General features: G+C 47.4%; 1 protein-coding gene across 1 annotated transcript; it reads left to right on the top strand.

Moving 5' to 3' along the window:
- The first annotated feature begins 869 nt into the window (after window positions 1-869).
- CNDP1 (carnosine dipeptidase 1) lies at window positions 870-21099 on the top strand. The gene is made up of 11 exons (XM_088019705.1): window positions 870-953; window positions 3944-4093; window positions 4861-5023; window positions 5743-5831; window positions 8354-8554; window positions 9470-9554; window positions 14647-14807; window positions 15860-16024; window positions 17308-17449; window positions 20495-20642; window positions 20846-21099. Exons 1-11 carry the CDS (start codon window positions 870-872, stop codon window positions 20913-20915), a joined length of 1458 nt encoding a protein of 485 aa, XP_087875831.1. The 3' UTR covers window positions 20916-21099.
- The last annotated feature ends 1247 nt before the right edge of the window (window positions 21100-22346 follow it).

Below are 22346 nucleotides of genomic sequence, written 5' to 3'. Positions count from 1 at the left end.
AGTTTAGCTCGGAACCTGGTCAGCCTACCCTTCTGTGGACCCAGTTTTTCTGCTCTGAGCCCAGCCTGGAGCCCACCATGGGGGTGGAGGGATGGCTGGAAAGGGGCTGCAGGGGAGGGAGGAGGGGGGAGGCCAGGGTCTCTGGCAGGTCCCACATTTACAGGCGAGGGAAGTTAGGGGCCGCTCAGGGATGGAAGCAGAGAGGCCAGAAGGGTTTGCGGGAAGACGAGATAGGGCCGGGCCTCCCAGCCGAGAGTGTGGCTAACGGCGTCTACGTGAACCTCAGGCCTTCCGTGTTATGTATCGCAACAGGGCTTGGGAGTTTCTGTGGAAGGTCCTGTACCTTCAGGAGCAGATGGGAGAAACCCACCAGACCACACAGGATTTTAGAGAGTCCTTACAAAATATTTTTTTTCTAGTAAACTGGTTGATCACACAGAAAAGTTTTGTTTTGTTCTGAAGTGCTTCCCACTAATCTCTCTTACAAATATTGCCCCTGCCGCCTGGCCATAGGGCGCTGACTTACCTTCTCAGGAAGAGAGCCGATGGGAGCGATTCCATGGCAGGAACAACCCAAGCGTGGCGCTGAAAGACGGGCTTGTTTTCTTGGTTTCTGTCTTATGGAAATTCTTAAGCGTTGAAAATGAAGCATTTTGGTGAAGATAAAGCAAAGAATATATTTCCTGTTCTACTACCTTTGTTATTTTAATCCAAATGACTGGAAGCAGCTGTGTTGGATAACATAAGCTTTCTTGAATTATTTGAAAGGTTGGAAGTCCAAAATCCGGTATTTGTTTTTGCTGTCCCTCCCCTATGGCCCCCTCCAGGTGTCCTCTCTCCTTGCCTCCCTGCTGCTGCTTGAGAGAGGCATGTTCTCTCCGTCCCCCCCGCCTGCCGGGCTGTTGGAGAAGGCCTTCCGGTACATCGATCTCCATCAGAATGAGTTTGTACAGGTAGGAGAAACTACACCCACAAAATGCTTGCGTGACATAACCTTTGGGTATCTGGGTGAATGCTTATTTGCTGGGAGGTGTGGATTTTTTTTTTTTTTTTTTTTGCCTAAAATCTTAATTCCATTTAAAATGCCCATGGCTCCTCACTGAGTTAAACTAATAAATATTTGTTACATTTAGGGAAGAGATCCCTCCACAGCCTTTCCTCCTGGAGAGGGCATTCCTAGTGTGTTGATCAGGGCTGTCTGGGTAGCGCTGATGCCCGCTGAGCGTAGGCTGACCCTAGACCATCATCAGGGTGCCCATGCCCCGCGTTAGAGGGGCCCTCGTTGAGGTCCCCTCCTCCTGCAAAGCCTTCCTGCGACTCATCCCCCACCCCCACCCCCCATGACGCCACCCCAGAGTAATACCACCTGGCTACAGCAAGCTCTAGGTCCCGAGTTCTGCCAAGTTCAATGTCAAAGGTGTTTTGTAGTCCTTGTGCAATGTGCACTTTATCTCCTCCCTTATAATCCTCTGCTCCATTCCGAACTCACTACATGGCAAACTGCCTGTGGTGTGAGCAGACATCTCGGGGGGAAGAGATGGAGCCGAAGGGCTAGGAGCAAGGAGAGAGGGAGGCCTGGGAGCAGAAGGGTGGGGGCAGCGAAGGGCCGTAGCCTCCATCAGCCTCTCAGTCCCCTTCTTCTCCACTGACCCGCTTGTCTCCTGGCACACGGGTGAGTTGAGTCCACCACAGCCCGGGGACTCCATGACACGTCACGAGATCTTGTCCCCTGAGCCCCCATGCCATGAATCTGTGTTCAGTATGTGTATACTGGAGCGGCCAGCCAATGTTAGCAACAGTCCAGGGTTCATGTCTCCTGCGGTCACACAACGCTGAATGGCTAGGCCGCAGGTCCTAGACTTGACCTTCATGGAATCCTTCCTCGTGCTCGTGGGCGTAGTGACTTGACATAATGCCTGTTGGGTTTTAGAAAACCGAGTGGGGACTCGGGCTGTAGGTTGGAATTAGCAGAGGGAGAGGGACAGTGTGTGGGGGAGATAGGTTGATTTGGGTCTTTGAGCCAAAACTCTCCTTTCTGCAACTTCCTCACATGTGTCCAATCCATTACCTTTAGGGACCACAGGGCAGCATCTGTTCTATGAATTCCAGTTTAAGTGTGTAAAACACAATATTCCTTAGGCCAAATGAATTTCTTCATAATAAAAATTAAAGTGCTACAACCAGGACAGAGATCAGACTAAAATAAGTTGGGGAATCCAAGATCAGTCACCCAAAGTATGCGTGGTTTTTAATAAAAATGGTGGCTATCCCAGTATAAGCAACTCGAGACCCAGTACTGGGATGTGATTGATTATTATTGATAATTCAATGTTATTGATAGTTCAAAATTCAATATCAAGTAATTCAATATTACTTGGAGTTTATTGAGCACCCGCCAGCAGCCAGGCGCTGAGCTAAGTCTTACGCACGTCATCTTCTCTAATCCTCACGGAAAGCAATGCTTGTTTTCTTCGATGGCTCCCCTTGCTTCTGTGGCCAGAGGTGTGCCTTTTCCACACATTAAGCAACTGTCTAGTTCTCGGGACACCAAAGGGGCGTCCCACAGTCCAACTCCCTCTGACACCGCCTGCCTGGTGTGAGTGTCACCCTCCTACCCCCACCGCCAGCAGTGGATGCCAGTCACATTCGGGTAGTGAGCCCCCCCGTTATTTACATGTTCCAAGCAGTTGCAAGTCGGGGCTCCCATGAACCCTGCTCTGGTCCCATCTTTTGCTAGAGAACAGCTCTAGAACTCAGGAAGACACTTAATTACGTTTGCCATTTGTTATGTAATAAAGGACATGATAAAGGGTACATACAAGCAGCCAGGTGAAGAGGCACTTGGGCAGGGTCTGGAGGCACCTTCTGTCCTGCTGCGGTTGGGGTGTACCGCTCTCCCAGGCTGCAGTCACCAACCTGGAAGATCTCTGAACCCCATACTTTCAGGGAGGCTTATGGAGGCTTCGTCATGTGGGCATGAGTGATTATTAACTCATCTCCAGCCCCTCTTTCCTCCCCAGAGGATGTGGCTGGGGTGCGGAGCCCCAAGCTTCTAATCACAGCTTGGTCTTTCTGGTGACCAGCCCCTGTCCAGGAGCCCACTAGAACTGCCTCATTACAACAAGATATTCTCCCAGGAAATTCCAAGGAAGTTAGGAGCTCTGTGTTAGGAACCCAAGACAGAGACTGAATCTCTGAACAAAAGATGCTCCTCGCACGTTCATGGCATGGGAAGTTGTAAAGGTTGGAGGGGCTCTGGCCAGGAGCCCAGGACAAAGACCAAAATAGGTATTTCTTATTGTGTGGCAGCCTCACGCTGACAATGACCCACAGGCAGAGAGCACTACCCTCATAGGGAGGAGGGAGCCAAGGCTACGAGCCTGAGGAGCATCCGCAAGTCATACAACTCGAATGGGCCGAACCCAGGGCAGGAGCCAAGGTGTAGCCCTGGGGCACACTGCCTCCCGGGTTCTGGAGGTAGGGGGGCAGGGGGATGACCACAAAGCCGACAGGCACCGTGCAGCCCAGCCGAGGCCACTGTGTGGTTGCTTAGACTGAGTCGCGAGTTCCAGAGGTGTCCAGGGGCCTTTGTGGGAGGCCCAGAGTCCCGAGTACGGGCTGCCAGCCAGTTGCTCCCGGTCCCTAAGAAACGAGAAGTGGTGGGTCCAAGGAGGCACAGGCCCAGGTGTCCAGGAAGGCGGCCTTCTCCCCAGCCTGTCCTGCCCTGTTCTTCATGAAGCAGATGTCTCTGCCTCTGGGTTCTTGATGACACCAGCCCGTCTGCGGTCGCTGACGAAGATTGCGTTTGCTGGCTCAGTCTTCGCGGCAGGCAGCCCGCGCTGAGGATTTGGTGCCTCCTGCCTCGAGCCACGTGCCCTAGAGTGGACGTGGTTGACATGGTCGGCCCCCCTCGGACGAGTCACCTTGTCACCTCTCCTTACAGACGCTGAAGGAGTGGGTGGCTGTGGAGAGCGACTCGGTTCAGCCCCAGCCCCGCCTCAGACGGGAACTCTTCAGAATGATGACGCTGGCTGCGGACAGGCTCCGGCGCCTGGGAGCCAGCGTGGACTCCGTGGACCCGGGTGTTCAGCAGGTGTTGGATGGCCCCCTCCCCACCACGAGCTGCCACTTCTGTGGGCATCGGCCCTGGCTGCCCTTGGGCGTGGCAAGATGGGGACTTGCTCCCTTCCGATCCTCCTCAAAAACGCCCCATCATCTCAATTCCCAGTAAGATAAAAAATTACATCTTGTCCCAGACGAGTCGGGATTACTGATTTCTCGTCGTGGCAGCACTGCAGGGCAGCAGAGAGCGAGTGGGGTGGGTAAGGGAAGGAAAGGCCCCCCTCCCCGTACTATTCACATCCTTCACATGTCGGTCAAATTTCTCCCCAACTGTCCTTTCCCTTATGTTCAAATGTACCTTCCTCAAAGGATCCAGTCTTTCTTCAGAATCACTGCTTATTATTGTGTCCCGGTGGCAAATGGTGATCCTTAATCCAGGCGCAGGTGCTGCCTGCTTCAGCATGGATGAGTCTCTGAATGGTGTGTGTTTTCCAGAACCACGTCTACCTAATTTAAGCCATTTCAGTCTGAGTTCATATTAGAGAGCGTGTTTGATTAAGTTTACTGTTTGCCCCATGCATCCAAGAAAGCACTTTACTTTTAATTATTTTTTATGTTTTAATTAAGCTTCTCGTGGTACCCATTTTAGAGGTACATAAAATGATGATTAGAAAAATTATGTGGGCTCTAAAAAAAACTCAGGGGTAGAAACTGGACTCCTAATGTCACGTCTGAATTTTCTGGGAGAACTAAACAACTTTTTTTTTTTTTTTTTAATGTGATCTGTTTTTTTTTCAGCTGCCTAATGGTCAGAGTCTCCCGATACCTCCCATCATCCTGGCTGAACTGGGGAATGATCCAAAGAAACCCACTGTGTGCTTCTATGGCCACTTGGATGTGCAGCCTGCTAGACAGGAAGATGGGTGGCTCACAGACCCTTACACACTGACGGAAGTGGATGGTCAGTGACACATCAGTGCTGGGTTCTTTGTGGATTAGGAATCGAAGATGTGACTCCCGTCCCCAGCTCCAGGCCTTACCCTGTTCTTGTTAAGAATGGACAAAATGCTACCAGTCTCATAGTCTACCAGCTGTCCAATGAGGCTGGCTTTTTTCTCCTTTGTGAAAGAAACTATGAGCTATGCATACATGATGTGTGCCCCTGGGCAAAACTGACTCCCAAGATGGGAGTTCTTGGGAGGAAGAAGTTGTCTAGATCACATATTTTCCTTTTTTAAATACTAAATGTAATTATGTTTTTTTAAGGAAAAGAAGAAAGGTTAATGGAGATACATACATACCCCTTTTTCATTGGAGATACACACATACCCCCTTTTCATTCTTCTACTAATTATAAAATCTTGAAATGAGAGGCTATGTTACATGACATTCTGCAGCAAATCCTCAGGTCCTTTTCAATGAACTTGGATAAAATAGCTAATTCCTATTAAGGCCAAAGGGACCTGTAAATTTCAAATTAGTTTATATTATCTGATTAACTGATGGCCATAACGTTTTTACATAAGAAATCAGACTCTGTGACCTCAGAGCAAGATTTGTGTCTGGAAAAATAGAAAGCAAGTTTAAAATGATTACCCATAACACTACCTTTGTTTTTAACTCACTCAACTTGGCAGAGGTGTTTGTACTTTTCTAAAAGTTCTTCCCCTATTTTTAAAGGAAAACTTTACGGACGGGGAGCAACAGACAATAAAGGCCCTGTTTTGGCATGGATTAATGCCGTGAGCACCTTCAGATCCCTGGAGGAAGTAGGTAACCAGTTGTGTTTGGGAAGGGATGATGTCGACTGATGGTGATGGTGACGATGATTATGTTGACAGTGAAGGTGATGATGAGGACAATGATGATGATAATAACGACGACAATAATGACAAAAGTGATGGATGATGATGACAGCATTGACGGTGAAGGTGAGGATGATGACGATGACTATAATGATGATGAGGATGATGACAATAATGATGATGACATTGTTGACAATGAGGGTGAAGACAGTGGTGACAGGATGATGACGACGATGAGGACAATGACAGTAATGACGATGATGAGAATGACAACATTGAAATGGTGATGATGACACTGATGATAATTGAAGGAGATGACAATGACGAAAATGACAACAATGACGATGATGACTAGAATGACAACAACGACGGTGATATTGATGATGGTCATGAAGGTGATGACAGTGATGGTGATGACAATGACAATGAAGGTGATGGCGATGACGATGATGACAACGATGAGGACGATGACAAGGTCCTGCCCTCCTCCCTCCCTCCCTGCCCTCCTCCCTCCCTCCCTGCCCTCCTCCCTCCCTCCCTGCCCTCCTCCCTCTCTCCCTGCCCTCCTCCCTCCCTCCCTGCCCTCTTCCCTCTCTCCCTGCCCTCCTCCCTTCCTCCCTCCCCTCCTCCATCCCTCCCTGCCCTCAGCCCTCCCTCCCTGCCCTCCTCCCTCCCTCCCTGCCCTCTTCCCTCCCTCCCTCCCCTCCTCCATCCCTCCCTGCCCTCCTTCCCTCCCTCCCCGCCCTCCTCCTTCCCTCCCTCCCCGCCCTCCTCCCTTCCTCCCTCCCCTCCTCCATCCCTCCCTGCCCTCAGCCCTCCCTCCCTGCCCTCCTCCCTCCCTTCCTCCCAAGGGAGAGAGCAATACTTATAAGAAAGAATCTGTATAAAGGCCAAAATCTGCTTTGCTTTTTAACTTTCAACTCTGAAACGTACATAAACACAAACAAAACATAAGAAATGTTCACTGCCCTTGGACAAATCGGCTGATCTCTCAGAGCCTCATTGACCTAATCTGTGAACTAGGAATAGTTATTTCTGCCTCAGGAACCTGGAGTGGAGTAAACGGGGTAACACAGAGGAGCCCCAATGCCTGTGTGAGCGAGGCCCTTTACGAGGGTGGGTTTCTTCCCTGTTCTTCCGCCCCCCCATCCTCTCTTTCTTTGTTGCTTACTGAGCCCTTGAATGCACCTCACGTCACTGGATGGTGTTACTAAGAGTCAGACAACTGTTATTACCCATATTGCATAGGTAGGGATGTGAGTGGCCAAGAGGTCAAGTGGCTTGTCCCAGGTCCCTTGGGTGTCGGTGACAGAGCAGACACCCAAACCCAGGCCTGGCAGCTGGTCTGTCCTCCTCCCCCAACACATAGGGGCTACTGGCTTGCATTTTATTAATCATGTTTTGCCAGAAATTTCTTAAGCTATCCAACTACTTCTCAGCAATTGTTTTCTAGTTAAATGTTAATAAAGAGCTTTCAAATATTAATATTTCAGAATTTTAGCTTAACTTCTTAAGACACATGGAAATAAATCTATGCAAAGGATACATTCGAACAAATCATTATCCCCAAATGCCCTTAACCAACTGAATGACCGAAGGTCACTTACTTTCTAATACATAATCCTCCAGTCATCCTGCCTTTGTTAATCTGTGGTGAGTCAATCCCACTCTTCCAAACTAATTAGTGTGTTTGTGCCACCGTTTATCTGCATAGAATTACTTCTGGAGTTCTCCTGTGTGTGTTTTATGCTCCAAGAAAAGACTTTGACCTCTTCTCTTCATGTGGCTCTGAAAGATATGAAGTTATAAATTATAAAGATACAAAAAGATCAAAACCAAATGGGGGAAAGGCACGTTGTAAAAATTTTAAAGGAGCTATTCTTTGCCCTAATATTAACTAGAGAAAAACTCAAGTTCCATTTTGCTGCAAGATCAAAGCCTTTGAATAAGTTAAAAGGCAGATTGAACTCAAAGCTGAAAAATAACAGATACTTGAAATAAAAGTTATCCTGAGGCTTAAACATTAGACAGTCTTTCAAAGGGAAGAGTTCTCATTTATCACGCTCAGAATTATGAGGACAGAAAAGAGATTTGTAATCGAGTAACCTTTCTTGAAAGGTTCCTTTTGGGGGGATGGAGGAAAGCATCTGTGTCTGTGGCGGCTCAGGAGAGCTCTACAGTGTGGGTGTTGCTTCTCCTCCAAGAATTCCTTCCCCGAATCATCCTTTAGGGTCCACACTGAATCCATCAGGGTCATGCTGGAGGCCATACACAGGGTCTTCCCTTGTAATCCCCTTCACTGTCTTGGTTACAACTCCTTTGTTGTGAACGGAGCTGTTGGGAATGTGGACAACCCGTACATTGAATGTATGTAATAATTTGTGTATTTATGTCACATGCAAACGAATTCTGGATATGAAAAGACGAATGGGCAAGTCGTGCAGTTTTTTGCCAGAATGGTTTGTTCTGTTGTTATTTTGATTCAGGATCTCCCTGTGAATATCAAATTCGTCATTGAAGGGATGGAAGAAGCCGGTTCCGTTGGCCTGGAGGAACTGGTCAGAAAGGAGAAGGACCAGTTCTTTTCCAGTGTAGACTACATCGTTATTTCAGATAATCTGTGGCTCAGCCAGAGGAAGCCAGCCCTCACTTATGGCACGCGAGGAAACAGCTACTTCAGGGTGGAGGTACTCGCGGTGGTGTGGAGAGAGGAGTCTGTCCTGGGATCTTGGTGGGAAGAGAGAAAGCTCTTGGGAGAGCAGAGTTCTGAGCTGGAGGCATGGCCTGGGGTCCCAGAGGTCTCGGGACTGGGGAATTCAGGAAGCCTCCCAAGCGGAGTGGCTATGCTGTGTGCATTTCTCCGGAGGGAGAGGATTCAGGGGTTTGTGACTCTGCCTGCCTGATCAGGGCCTGGGCTGCCATGAGTGTGGGACGGCACCTGCTCCGCCACTCAGGCCGGAGCCCCACGGGTGTGTGTGGTCGGGGGGAGGAGGGGGCGCCGGCCCGGCCTGGCTGTGTGGGACTCTGGCTCCCACGGTGCGCGGTCTTGTGCGGACACCTTAACCTCACGGCCTCGGTTTCTTTACCTGTAAAGCGGGCCCAGGGTGGTTGTGATCCCCAAGCACGCTGTCCAGTTCAGCTTCCTTTAACATTTCTCTTCGTACTGACAACAATTCAGAACCAGAAAGTCCCTCCGTGGTAAATCATTTGTTTTTTTTCTGAGCCGTGCACTGAGCTCCAGAGTGGGAGGCAGGGGGGAAGTTACAAGTGGAGACACCAGTAGAACTGCAAGAGGACAATAAAGAGAAGACGGTTTCTGGAAGGGTAGATGGGCGGGCTCCATAGACCTCAGCCACTCGGAGAGGGGGCTGCTGGCCCCAGAGAGAGCTGTGTTAGAGGGACAACTGGGGACTGAAATCAGGTTCGAGGATTTGGGAAAGAATGAGAAATGAAGACCTGGGAGGGGTAGATGGTCCAAGTCGTGTGACTGGGAGGTAGCCACCTGAGTCCTGAGGGACAGTGTGGGGCGTTCTCTCTCACGTGAACGCTATCGCCAGAGCAACCTCAGAGGTGAGCGCCTCTCCTGTTCACCCATCTTACAGGTGAGATGCAGAGATCAAGATTTTCATTCAGGAACCTTTGGGGGTATCCTCAGTGAACCCATGGCTGATTTGGTTGCTCTTCTTGGTAATGTCTTATTTCATTTCACCTTTTTTTTGTTTTTTTAAGATTTATTTGTTTGAGGGAGAGAGGCGTGGGGTGGAGGCAGAGGGAGAGGGAGAGGGAGACCCCCGCTGAGCATGGAGCCTGATGTGGGGCTCCATCTCATGACCTTGAGATCATGACCTGAGCTGAAACCACGAGTCGGATGCTCAACTGACTGAGCCACCCAGGCGCTCCTTCATTTCACTTTTTAAGCATCATGGAATCCACTAGAATACAGTTCTGTTTGACTCGGTGCATCTCTCCTCCCTTGGCCTCCAAGCCAGTTCTGTGTAAGGGTAGAAGAGAAGAAAAACCATATTCTTGGCTCCCCCCGCAACTTCAGCTAAACGTTCCTTAGGATTATTAAGTCCACATTACGTTTGTTCATGGACTGAAGCTCTTCCTCAGTTCACCCCCTTTTCTTTTACTGGGTATTGTGACACATCTAGCCATACTCAGGGGCAGTAGCAGAGAGACCCCTCTGGAGAGGCATCCAGAGATGATGCCAAAGACACCAGCACCACCTGGCACCCTGTTTCCAGTTCTGTGGCCCCAGGTGGCACAGAGACTCCCATTGGTTTACTCGTTGCTGCCTGCTCCTGCCCTCCCGTAGAGCCCCTGGAGTTCACTAGCGGAAGGTGTGCATACGTGTGTGCTCTTTCAGAGGGCCAGTGTGCCCACACTGACCACCTTGATTCATCTTGTTGCTCTTGCTTGCATACAGGATGGATCCCGGCAGTGAAGGAAGCTGCATCCTCAGGAACCTCACTTGGAGTAGCCCCTTTTTACAGTCCTGGCAAGGACACTTCACTTTTATTTTCATAATTTGGCGTTCTTTTTTTTTTTTTTTTTTTAAAGAGGTTCTCAGGAAAGCTTCAGATCCCACAATACTTGGATCTGTCTCCTTGGCACACAGGGTACCTTAATGCAAATGTTACAACGTGCCCCCTTTGGGCAGACAAACTACCAAAAAACATGTCCTCTACAGGGATTGATTAGCAAAAGTCTTTCTGTGTTGACACAGCTTTACCTCTGCCCCACTCGCTTGCATCCCCTTGGACTTGGCGGTCTCAGACTGGGCACCATCAGCCCACCTGGGCCACCTGTTGGGAGGTGTTTTCAGGGTCTTCAGGACCATCTTTAATTGTAGGGCTTCTTGTTCCTTCATTCCCTGAAGTAAATAATGAAATCTGTATGTCTACCTATCATGTGTTATCTAGCTCTGCTACATGTCATTCATCTCCCATCCACCTATTCTTTCTATTTATCTACCATCTCTCTATTCCTTTATGGCCTTCTAGTTTTCCTAAAATATTATTCTTGGACAATGTTTCCCATGCTGGATAATTTCAGACGGACTACAACAATCCATTTTCCTTTAAAGTGTTTATGTTTCCAGAAGAATTCAGATAGCATGCAACTCAATATTTGAGCTGCTGGCGGGCGGGGTTTCATTTTCTGTTTTATCAGAACTAATTTTCTCTTCCCGAGGAACAACATCATCAGATCTTTATGGTGCGTTTCTCTCTCCCCCATCATGATTGTTGCATGATATTCTCTTGGACTGTACAGTTTCACTCAGGCATAGAATTCCATTTAGTCCTACAAATGCCTGTGGTTCTGCTATAGGAAAAATCAGATCGGGATCATGAACAGAATGAAAAGCATATGGTTTCACTTTCTTTAATTTTTTGAGACAAATCAAATAACCCATAGTGAGATGGTTCTGGATTGGGTCATCTATATGGCTTTCGTATGCTTTGTACAAAGACCTAAGGATCTAGAGTTGAGCTTCGGCACTGATGACAAGCATTTTGGCTTGCTGACCCCAATAGGTCCTCCTTCGGGGCCACCGCAGGTTAGGATGTCCCAGGAGAGCTGGTTCCGTCGGGTCCTCCCTCTGCAGCCTGGCAGGTGCCCCACACGCTAGTCAGGAAACCTGCTGCTGTGTGACCTTGTACAAGTTCCTAATCTCTCTGTCCTCCGAGTTCCTCGGAGGAACTCGGATTGCATGATCCTGATAACTGTGATTGCTAATAGATTATAAAGGTTTCTTGAGTGTCAGCTGTGTGAAAGGCACGGGAGTCTCCACTGGGGGACACAGGGAAACCAGTCCGCCCCCATCTTCAAAGAGACTTAAACTGGGGTGTGTTTGGGAGGTGGGAGGTGGTGGACGTGGAGATGCTCAGTTTGCACAGAGTGCTCAGCTTCCTGAGCTTTCCTCTTGGTGGACATTCCCAATCTCTGCACTCTCCTAAAAGCCACAAGGCAGGGAGGATCACGGGGCCCAGGGCCCTCTTATAAGCACCAAATACCCTGTAGTAATAAAATGTTAAATTCCAAGAGGACTCCTGGGGATCAAGGATTACATTTGCTTCCTGCTTGCAGTTTTCATAGGCACCACCCTCTCTGCCTCCCATGCATTTCCTGGCTGGGCTCCTGGCCGAGGAGGCCCTGGCGGCTGCAGAGATCACATCAAGGTCAGAGGATCATGATTTCAAGTGGGAAAGGAGAAGGGGGGTGGGGAGGTGAACTCCTTCAGCAGCATCCTGTTTTCCCGGGAACGCATTCAATGTTGAAGAACCGGGGCAAGACGTGGGACGCAGGAACATGAACAGCACACGTGTGGCGTTTTCCCACTGCCCGGCCCTGCGGTGGGGCGGTGCCTGGCGGTGCCTGGAGGACACCGTGTGTCCCACAGCCCCACCAAACAACCCTCTGCTGGGGGCTGGAAGGGGCCGGGAGAGGAGGACATGCCATTCCTCTGCTCTCGGGAGATGTGTCTGCTGGCTCTCTTTCCAGCCCGCGGCTGGGAAGGCTGCCCTGCATCCTGAGAAAACAGGATCCGTGATTCAAAACCATACCCTGGACTGGGCCGGGCCAGTTCTGCTGGAGAAGTGCAATGAGCACGTAGAAAGGCCACTCTACTCAAAGCCCAGCCTAACCTGTAACGACTCCTGACCCCCACCCCCATGGTAATATCTGGCAAGGCCAGCTGGAATAATAGGAAAAATGTCACAGTTCAGTGTCAAAATATGGACACCGAGCATCCTGGCCGCTAGAGTATTTCAGTTCTTAATTGTTGTTAACCTTGACATTTCAAACACTCCTCTCTTCTTACCACCGAGGCTGTGCCGGGCGCGTCCCACACGATCTCGAGGGCCCAACCCTGATGCTGCTCTGTGCGTCCCCCCACTTGGGGGCTCCCGGCCTGCTCCCGTGCTCCTGCAGAATGCTCCCCTTTACAACTGTTTGTTTGTGGACCTACAGGTGTTTCTTCACCCTGTGTCTTTCCAGCCGGACTATGAGCAGGGTCTGCCTCTTACTCACTTTTGCAGCTCTGTGCTTGCCTAGGAGAATGTCAGCAGCAGTTTAGGGACGTGCACTGAGGGGAAGACTTAGTGATTGTATTATTGATGGTGCTTTTATGTTTGATTTTGACTTTGGTGAGGGTACAGAGGGTGGCCTGCAAGTCAATGACAGCCAGTCCCAATCACTGGCACCCAATGTATTGTTTGACTTGAATTTTACTAACAGGTTTATCCCATTTATTTACTATGTTATACACTTCATTGGGCTAAATGCAGGGAATTCCATAACTCAGTGCCACAGGGAGGCTGGCTCATGCACAGCAGGCCGCAAACCGTACCCAAAGTGCAGCTGTAGAAGTTTGGGTGAAGTATGGGGGGACCAGGAGTGGGCGCTAAGGAGGATGTGGTTGAAAACCAGAACAGCGAAGCCTTCCCTTCTCATCTTGCCACCTCGATACCTCTAAGCTTGGGGTTTTGCCTTGTAGGATCATCTCAAAGTGCGGGGACACCCACTATGTCCCACACTAGGGCCATCGCTGTGGGTTCTGGTAGGGACTTTACCTTGGATTCTGTTGTGTCTACACAGAGAGCCCAACCATCTGCTGTTGGGCTCAGGGAGGGTCATACTTGTCATTTAGCCTGTGTGGTGAGCGATGGCACTGTTGCTGATGAAAGCGGGGTCTTAACAGGTCCTCTTGTCTCTAGCATTCATCCCTTGCCCTGAACATAGAAGGTGTCTAGTAATGAGGGGGAATGCATCGGTTCTCCTGGAGGCTTCGACCCCCTGCTTTGTAATTGTCGGGTGTGACAGGAAGATTTGGAAATACAGTGCTTCACAGTAGTTTTCTGACCTTGTCAAGTTATAGTCACATTAAGAATGTGGAGCATATGGGGCGCCTGGGTGGCTCAGTTAGTTAAGCGTCTGCCTTCAGCTCAGGTCATGGTCCCAGGGTCCTGGGATCAATCCCTGCATCAGACTCCCTGCTCAGCAGGCAGCCTGCTTCTCCCTCTGCCTGCCGCTTCCCCTGCTTGCGCTCTTTCTCTCTCTCTCTGACAAATAAATAAAAATTGAAAAAAAAATAAAAGAATGTGGAGCATATTTTTTATGAAGTGTCTTTACTTGAATGAAAGGCCCCAGGCAGCCTGAGGATGAATTTAGATGCCCTGGATACACTTAACCATTCCTGTTAGTCTACTTGCTACATGGATAAGTACATTCTCAAGGTAGTGAGCAGTGTTTACTAAATCTCCAGTTCTGCTTCCTCTGTACGTATTCATTGATGATTTCCCCCCATTCCTATTAATCCCCAAATGCTTTCATATATAACAGACTAGTATATCTGTGTATTCACTCTGAAGGCAATTGTGGTCATGATGTATGCCTCATAGGCTAGACCTCAAGGGTATTATGCTTTTGATGAAAGATGAGTGTCTATTAAATGATGGTGTGTGTAGGGGGAGAGAAGCTGAGAAAGAAAGACGACCTTCAGTTCCTCAGGAATGTTTGTATAACATATATATACATATTTAAGATTTTTTATGATGAACATATGTTACTTTTTAACTCAGGATAAATTAAAATTTCAAAAGGAATCTTATCTATGATACAGAAGGTATAATTGAGGACTTATGTAATATAGGTAAGTCACAGCCAATTACGTGTTTCCATCTCGCCATTGACAAGGTGGACATTGAAATGGGTCTGAAAACGTCAGCACACTCATAACTTCGACCTGACTTTGTTTCCTGTGCGTACCTTGCAGGTAGCCTTGTAGACTCCTCTGGTCATATTCTGATCCCTGGAATCTATGACCAAGTGGCCCCTCTTACTGAAGAGGAGAGAAAGATGTATGAAGCCATCGATCTGGACCTAGAAGAATACCGGAAGAGCGTCCAGGTTAAGAGATTTCTGTTTGACACCAAGGTATGGTGTCCTGAAAGAGGAGTGACAGTAATAAATCTTATTTCTCCTGTTCCTCATTTACCGTGGGGGCTGCAAATCTGCACATGTCAGGACTGAAAGCGGATGTTGATTCGGAGGCAGATTTTCACTTTCACAGTCACTCACCTCCCTCAGGTCTAGAGCACCAGAACTTTATCTGGGTCTGACTGGTGGCACTGGCCTCGGGCACGGAACCCGGGGGCCATCACTCAGTTCGCAGATGTGCTTTTCCAAGTCAGCTTCTTGGACTCCATCCCATGCCGGCCTTCAGCTTCCGTGCTTCCTCTCTGCTTAAAGATTGAGAACAGTCTGAGACTATTCTAGCTCCAAGACTCCTAAGTGTTCATTTCAATAGACAGAATTAAGAGCCTTTGGGGCTAATCTGTACATTGCTACATCGCTGCCGCAGTGTAGGAAAGAAGCCAGAGCCCACAGCATTCATTTCTGGCGAATTTGGAAGTTTTTCTTTCCCTATCTTCTTCTTTTTAAAACCTTTGCCTGCTATGGTGTGTGTTGGCTCAGACTGCTTCTGGGGGGCTGCCAGGAGAGGGAGATTCATGCCCAACAGAAGCGGTCGAGTTGATTTTTGTGAAGTAGGTCTCTTCCCTCAGACCAGCCCTGTGTTGGCTGTAGCAGGGAAGAAAAGTAGCTCAAACATAATGCAGAGTTCTTTGAAGTCTTCTGAAAAAGAAAATGTGTTTCCTATGCAACTGATCATCACAGTGACTGGGGATAGAAATTTCTAATCAAGCCCCAAATTCTGAAAGCCCCTTTGCCATCTATTAACTGCGGAGCTGAGGCAGTGAGGGGCCCGCGTCCACGGAGCAGCTCGGTCAGGCGGGGGGCAGCAGCGGGTCTCGGGGCCGGAGGGGAAAGGCTTGTGTTATAGTCCAGGCATGTCTAAGGAAGGTGATAATTAACTTGTCATGAGTGGTGTCAGAGATGTACAGAAATGGGCGGTACAAGCAATGCAATTCAACAGAGTTTTAATGGAACAATCTTTTATATAGTAAAATAATTTTATTTGAATTCAGGAGGAGATTCTAATGCACCTATGGAGGTACCCATCTCTTTCAATTCATGGGATTGAGGGCGCATTTGATGAGCCTGGAGCTAAAACAGTCATCCCTGGCCAAGTTATAGGAAAATTTTCAATCCGTCTCGTCCCTCACATGAATACATCTGTGGTGGAAAAACAGGTAACAAATGTGCATTGTTCTCTCTACGGCACGTTTCGAGTGTCACATCCCAGGGTAGTGAGCTATTCCGTTGTTAGCACTGAAGTTCCATTTTTTCCCCAATATAAAAGGGACTGGAACAAATGTCAAGAAACCAACATAATTTTTGTTCTGTAAAAATCTCTTTCTGTAATTATATGCAATTACAGTAGTCAGATAAATAACCATTCGGAGCTGGAGTGATGGGACGTATTTTTACATTAAACAGTTGACATAAAGGCAAGATTCGTTTACACACAGATGGAGAAGCTGACTGCCTATGGCCGGATGGAGCTGGAAACGCTCAAACCCATAGTTAGTTTGCCCTTGGTGTCTGCAGTCAACACTCTGAAAGCAGCCACTTTAATGAAAATGTTATCTGGAAGGAGTTTAATGTCTAAATTATCAACCTCTCATCAGTTTACCTCAAGTTCAACAGAAAGTAGGCTCTGAATAAATGAGCTCCAAGAACACCTCATCCCAAATCTCTATCTCCCATTGACCTCTTTTCTTGTCTTCTTAGCGCTGATTACATCCTAAAATGCCCTCCTTCCCTGTCTCTGTCCCTGTTTTCTCCCCACCTTCCCTTCCATTTTGGATGTATTGTTTCTCTTTCTCACAACATATGGATTCCACCAGGGGAGCCCCCAGCCCCACCCCCGCCCCACCCCCACCCTGGTCTTGCTCACAGCTATGATCCCAGCACCTAGAAACATTCATGCCGACATGACAGGCATTCAACAATTGTTTGTCGAAGGAATGAATGGGAGGAATATTTCAGAGTGTGGAGTTTTTCTTGGGAGGATTTCCATGGTGGCCACTGGAATGGAGCCCAGGGAACAGAGAAGGATGCTGACAAAACGCTCCTTTATAGCCTAGTTTGGAATTGCCCCCCCTTTCAGGAAGTAACAAATGCCTAATATTCCCAAAATAGTCATTAAGGTACTGACAAGTCCGAAAAGAGGGATATTCATATTGAGAAGTTGTATTGTGTTTCATAATTACCAAACATTAGCAATCTGACACTGAGGTCAGGATGGGGTGGGCGCAGGGCTGAGGAATGGAGCGTCCACAGATAGAAGGGGCGTGAGAACAGTGTTTCTCTCAGTGCTGAAGCTCTCAGTCCCAGAGGCCCTCTGTGAGAATGAGGGTAAAATCACGACACTCGAATTTGTTGGGCTGGGATTTCAGTTTCTTGATGAAAGACTACTGCACGGGAGAATAACTTGAAATTTTCTCTTATCACTGAAAATGTTCCTTTTCAGGTGAAGCAGCATCTTGAATATATATTCTCCAAAAGAAATAGTTCCAACCAGATGGCTGTTTCTATGACGCTAGGACTACAGCCATGGATCGCAAATATTAAAGATAAACAGTATCTGGCAGCAAAAAGAGCCATCAAAACAGGTTAGACGTGCGATGCCTCGAGTTGCCAGTTTTCAGTGGTTCCAGGGCGCGGTGCCTGGTGGGGCAGTGGAGAAAGCAGGCTCATTCAGAATTTCGGTTTAGCTCTCCTTTTCAGAGAGGCTCCGTTACTGAAAGTCAACAGCTCTGCCCAGGGCTCTTCATACACAGTCTCCTGACCCCTCCCCACGGCCTTTCCCAGTTTACAAAGTAAGTCTGCGAGAGATGAAGGAATTGGGGGAATGAAGGGCACCCAGTTGGAAGTGGCAAAGCTGGGTTCATGTCTGGAAGCCTGAATTTGGGGCAAAATGACGGACTTGTGAGCCCCTGATACTTGTGAAAATGATGACCCACATACAAAAATGTCCTTTAAAAGGCATAGCTGAATTTGGATGAAAGTATAGGAGATCTGGGGTTAAAAATGAAGGCGCTAGGGACGCCTGGGTGGCTCCATCAGTTGAGCACCCGACTCTTGATTTCAGCTCAGGTCGTGATCTCAGCGTTGTAGGATGGAGGCCTGAGTCGGGCTCCGGGCTCTGGGCTCAGTGCAGAGTCCGCTTGAGACTCTCTCCCTGTCCTTCTTTCTCTGCCCCACCCCTCCTGCGCTGGCGCATGTAGCATGGGCTCTCTCTCTCCCTCTCTCTAAAAAAAAAAAAAAAAAAAAAAAATTATTAAAAAAAAGAGGAGCTACAATTTAATGGAGTAAGAAAGCTGACACTGGACTGCCCTGAGGGGATTTGTTCTTTTTGGTCACAGGGAGGTTTGGGTTTTCATGGCCATAGGCCAGCAGGAGGTAGGGAACAGGAAGTGAGACCCATTAAATAAAGGCAGGGCATTCCCTAAGAGCCAGCCTCACCCTGGTGGGGGCTCACCAGGGACCCAGCCTCACAAGGTTTGGGTCTTTAATCTCCACTCTCTGGGGGGTCCAGTTCTGATGCAAACAGCCCCATGGCAGGCCACCTGCCATTTCCACAGAGAGGCTTCCTGGGATGCTCATTTTATAATTTTATAAAATTTTATACAAAAATTTATAAAACTTTATATAATTAAAAAAAATTACCAAACACCGAACTCAAATTCCAGCCTATCTGACTCTAAAACCAGTGGTCTTTTCAGTGCCACTCTTGCTTCCCCAGAGATAGAGAAAGCAGCATAGCTTTATTTGGAATTTCTTTGGCGGTGCCTGTTTTAACTGCATGTGCTTCCAAGTCCTGGGCAGGATCATGTGGTTGGTGAGCACAGGACACATTACCTGGGCCCTGGCTGCCTGGGCAGGGAGAAGGAATATCCAGTCCCTTTGGTTTCTGCAGCTGGAAGGGGACACTGCCAACAACTGCAACATAGCAGACTCTGAAAGGCAGGGGGACTTTCAGGGTGTCCCCAAAAGTGAGGCGGGGAAACCCTGACACATGTTTATATGACTTATGGTACTTTATCGCAGATGAGGCCTCAGGCCGCATCCCTAACAGAGCAGAGCTGGGACTGGAGGTCCAGACCGTCTGGGAGCACTAACATCTTACCAGGGTTATCTGTACAAAGGACAGAGACATTAAAAATTAGAGGACAGGTCCGAGACTTAGAGCCCCACTTCTCTACATAATCATTCCTCCTGCTCCCAGCTGTAGCAGTATTTTACCAGTAAAATTTGGAAGTCAAGAACAGAGGAAGAAAAGTTATTAGGAAGGTAAATGTAATCCCAGCCGAAGAGTGATGTGTGATTGAAATGTCAAGGTCAACAGTAAAGACCTGAAATACTCTTGCAGGAAAGCATAAGGCACCTTTTGGTTTATTGTGTGTGAAACCAGTTCTTCCAACAAGGTGCATCATCTTTACTCACATTCACACCTTGCTCTGTGGATAAAGAAGACATGGCATATCATTTGTGTCTTCATTTTATTTTGCATCTCTACTCCATCACTGACAACTCAACTTCTTGCCTGGAAGGTTTGAAGCCATCGCTCCTTAGGCCCTAGGATATCCGTTAAAGCTATTTCGTGGGATACCTTGACAGTAGAGCAGAAAAACTGCACCATTCAGGTGACAGTTGAATACCGCTGTTTATTTGTATACTGGTTACAAAACCAAGGAAGTCCCACTTTCCAAATATTTAATTCATGAAGCAACCATAAAAGGAGGTACATTGTCTTTTAATGCTTGTGCTAGAAATGCATGACCTCTTCCAATCATGAGAAAATATCAAACAAACCCAAATGAAGAGATACTTTACAAAACAACTGATCAGTACTCTTCAAGAGGTCAAGGTCAGGAAAGACAAGGAGAGACTGAGAGATTGTCACAGACCAGAGGAGAGTAAGAAGCAGTGACAAAACAGAGTGTGGGATTCTGCACTGGATCCTGAGAGTGGCAGGAGGGAAGGGTTGGTGAGATTTAAATAAGGTCTGAATCGAGTTAATAATATTATTCTGATGTTAACTTCCCATTCTTTATAACTGTACAATAGTTATATAAGATGTTAACATTACAGAAAGTAAAGTAAGGAACATATGGGAAGTCTCTCTGTACTATTTTTGCAACTTTTCTATAAAATCTATAAATCAAAATAAAAATTTTATTTAAAAGTTTTTTTTTGAAGTAGGTAATTGTAAAGAATGCAACCTGACTCTATTGACTATTTTAGAATATAAACTGCATGGTATCAAGAAGCTTACTTACTCCAGGCACCAAATTTAAGGGTTAAATACAAAAGAAAAAGAAAAAGAAAAAGAAAAAGGGCTTTCCCTTTTCTCAAAAGCAAACACTACATTTGAGAAGATGACTAGGGATAGTCTTGTCATTATTTTTTTTTTAAGATTTTATTTATTTATTTGACAGAGAGAGAGGGAGACACAGTGAGAGAGGGAACACAAGCAAAGAGAGTGGGAGAGGGAGAAGCAGGCTTCCCGCCGAGCAGGGAGCCCGATGCGGGGCTTGATCCCAGGACCTCGGGATCATGACCTGAGCCGAAGGCAGATGCTTAACGACTGAGCCACCCAGGCGCCCCAGTCTTGTCATTATTTTATTCAAATGCCTTCTTTCCCTGTCCTTCAGTGTTTGGAACAGAGCCAGACATGATCCGGGATGGATCAACCATACCAATTGCCAGAATATTCCAGGATACCATCCAAAAGAGTGTGATGATGCTCCCGCTGGGCACTGTTGATGATGGGGAGCACTCTCAGAATGAGAAAATCAACAGGTTAGTGGATTCCTGTGGGGGGCCAGTCCTACACTGCACAAACCCCGGGTCTCCACATCATAACCTTCCGATGTGCTATGTACTTTAGATTGAATTCACATTACCAAATCTTCCTATTTACATGGTAGGCTACTTTCCCCCGTCTGTACACTCAGGAATTGAGTGGAAATAACAGTGTTTCTCTTTATTTTTTCTTTTGTTAGGTGGAACTACATAGAGGGATCCAAATTATTTGCTGCCTTTTTCCTAGAGATGGCTAAGCTGCATTACTAGTGACAGGAGCCTTCCAGCTTAGATCTGACCTACCGACAGATACCCTCTCCCACACACCTGCGCAGGAGCACAATCTAAAGATCCAGAGCATTTCAGTCCAGGAAATAATGTTTTTCCTTCCCATTTAAAATGTCTTAGGACATTTGGACCAGTAATAAAATATTTTAAAGTCACAGACATTGGAAATGGCATACTGTCCCCATGGCACACCTTTCCAAAGTCATCACTACCAGCAACATCTCCCCAGGTCAGCTGCAGGAGCCCTGGGGCTGGACTCTTTCCTTGGAGCACCAGGACGGTTCTTCCATTAGACTCTCCCTGGCAGTTCGATGGGTCTGATCCCTGCAGTGTGCTTTTAGGTTCTGAGGTGCTCCTGACGCATCATTATTCCATACAGTGTGCAGATCACCCTTGCTCTTACCACACATTCCTCTTACTAGTAAAACTGTTGGTCTCACTGGCTACCATGATTTCCCTGGGGGTTCATTTGTAGAGGAGTAACTAAAGCATGATGCTGTATTAACCTCTTGCTTCCCCTTCATTTATTTTGCCTGCTTCTTCGAAAGTTCTGAAACAGAAATGAGCAATAGTCATATCCTTATGCCATTTGGGATTCCCTGTGTGAAGATGAGTACTTTTTCTATTCCAAGGCTCTTTACCTTTCTTGGATTGATGCCAACCGACCACCCCTCCTGCACCCTATTCTTTCTACTCCATCGCTGAAGGCCCCCCCACCAACATCTGCGCATGTAAAGTCACCACCACGGAATCAATTCTGATAGAATTTCTCTCACCCTGTTGGAATTTTACTCAGTACATCTAAATTTCTAAATTGCTTAAAGCTTTTAATAGCATCAGTTTTAGATAGAGAACGAATCTAATCAGCCCTGACATCAGTAACACATTCTAAATTTAAAGCCATCAGCTAATGCTGCATTCAATTCAGTAATCATTTTAGTTAACCATCTTGTTTGGCTTGATTACATTTGATGGTGTAAACAAACAAACAAAAAGAATATAATTTTTCTACAGTTGACTGTATGTAAATAAATCAATTCAATCTTTATAAATTCATTGCTTGGATCACATTAATGGAGAAGAATTTAAGAGTTTATTAAAAATGTTTCTCTTATGATTCCAAATAAAATCAAAGCGTAACACATTTAATCTCTTTGTGGGTTCTTGAAATGTCAGTTTTAAAATTTGCAACACCACATCCGAAAGGGCTGCACTATAGGGCCAGTGATTCAGCTTACCCTGAGTCTCGTCACAGAAATGGGACTCAAGGGGCGCCTGGGTGGCTCAGTCAGTCAGTTAAGCGGCTGCTTTCGGCTCAGGTCATGATCCTGCTCAGTGGGGAGTCTGCTTCTCCCTCTGCTCTTCACCCCACTCTCGTCCTCTCACTCTCTCTCAAATAAATAAATAAAATCT

Source organism: Eumetopias jubatus, unplaced genomic scaffold, assembly GCF_037043125.1.
Source record: "Eumetopias jubatus isolate StellerSeaLion01/CBP00866 unplaced genomic scaffold, mEumJub1_p1.0 scaffold_16, whole genome shotgun sequence".
NCBI lineage: Eukaryota > Metazoa > Chordata > Mammalia > Carnivora > Otariidae > Eumetopias > Eumetopias jubatus.
The sequence above is the reverse complement of the archived record's forward strand: the minus strand, read 5'-3'. Positions and strand labels throughout refer to the sequence as shown.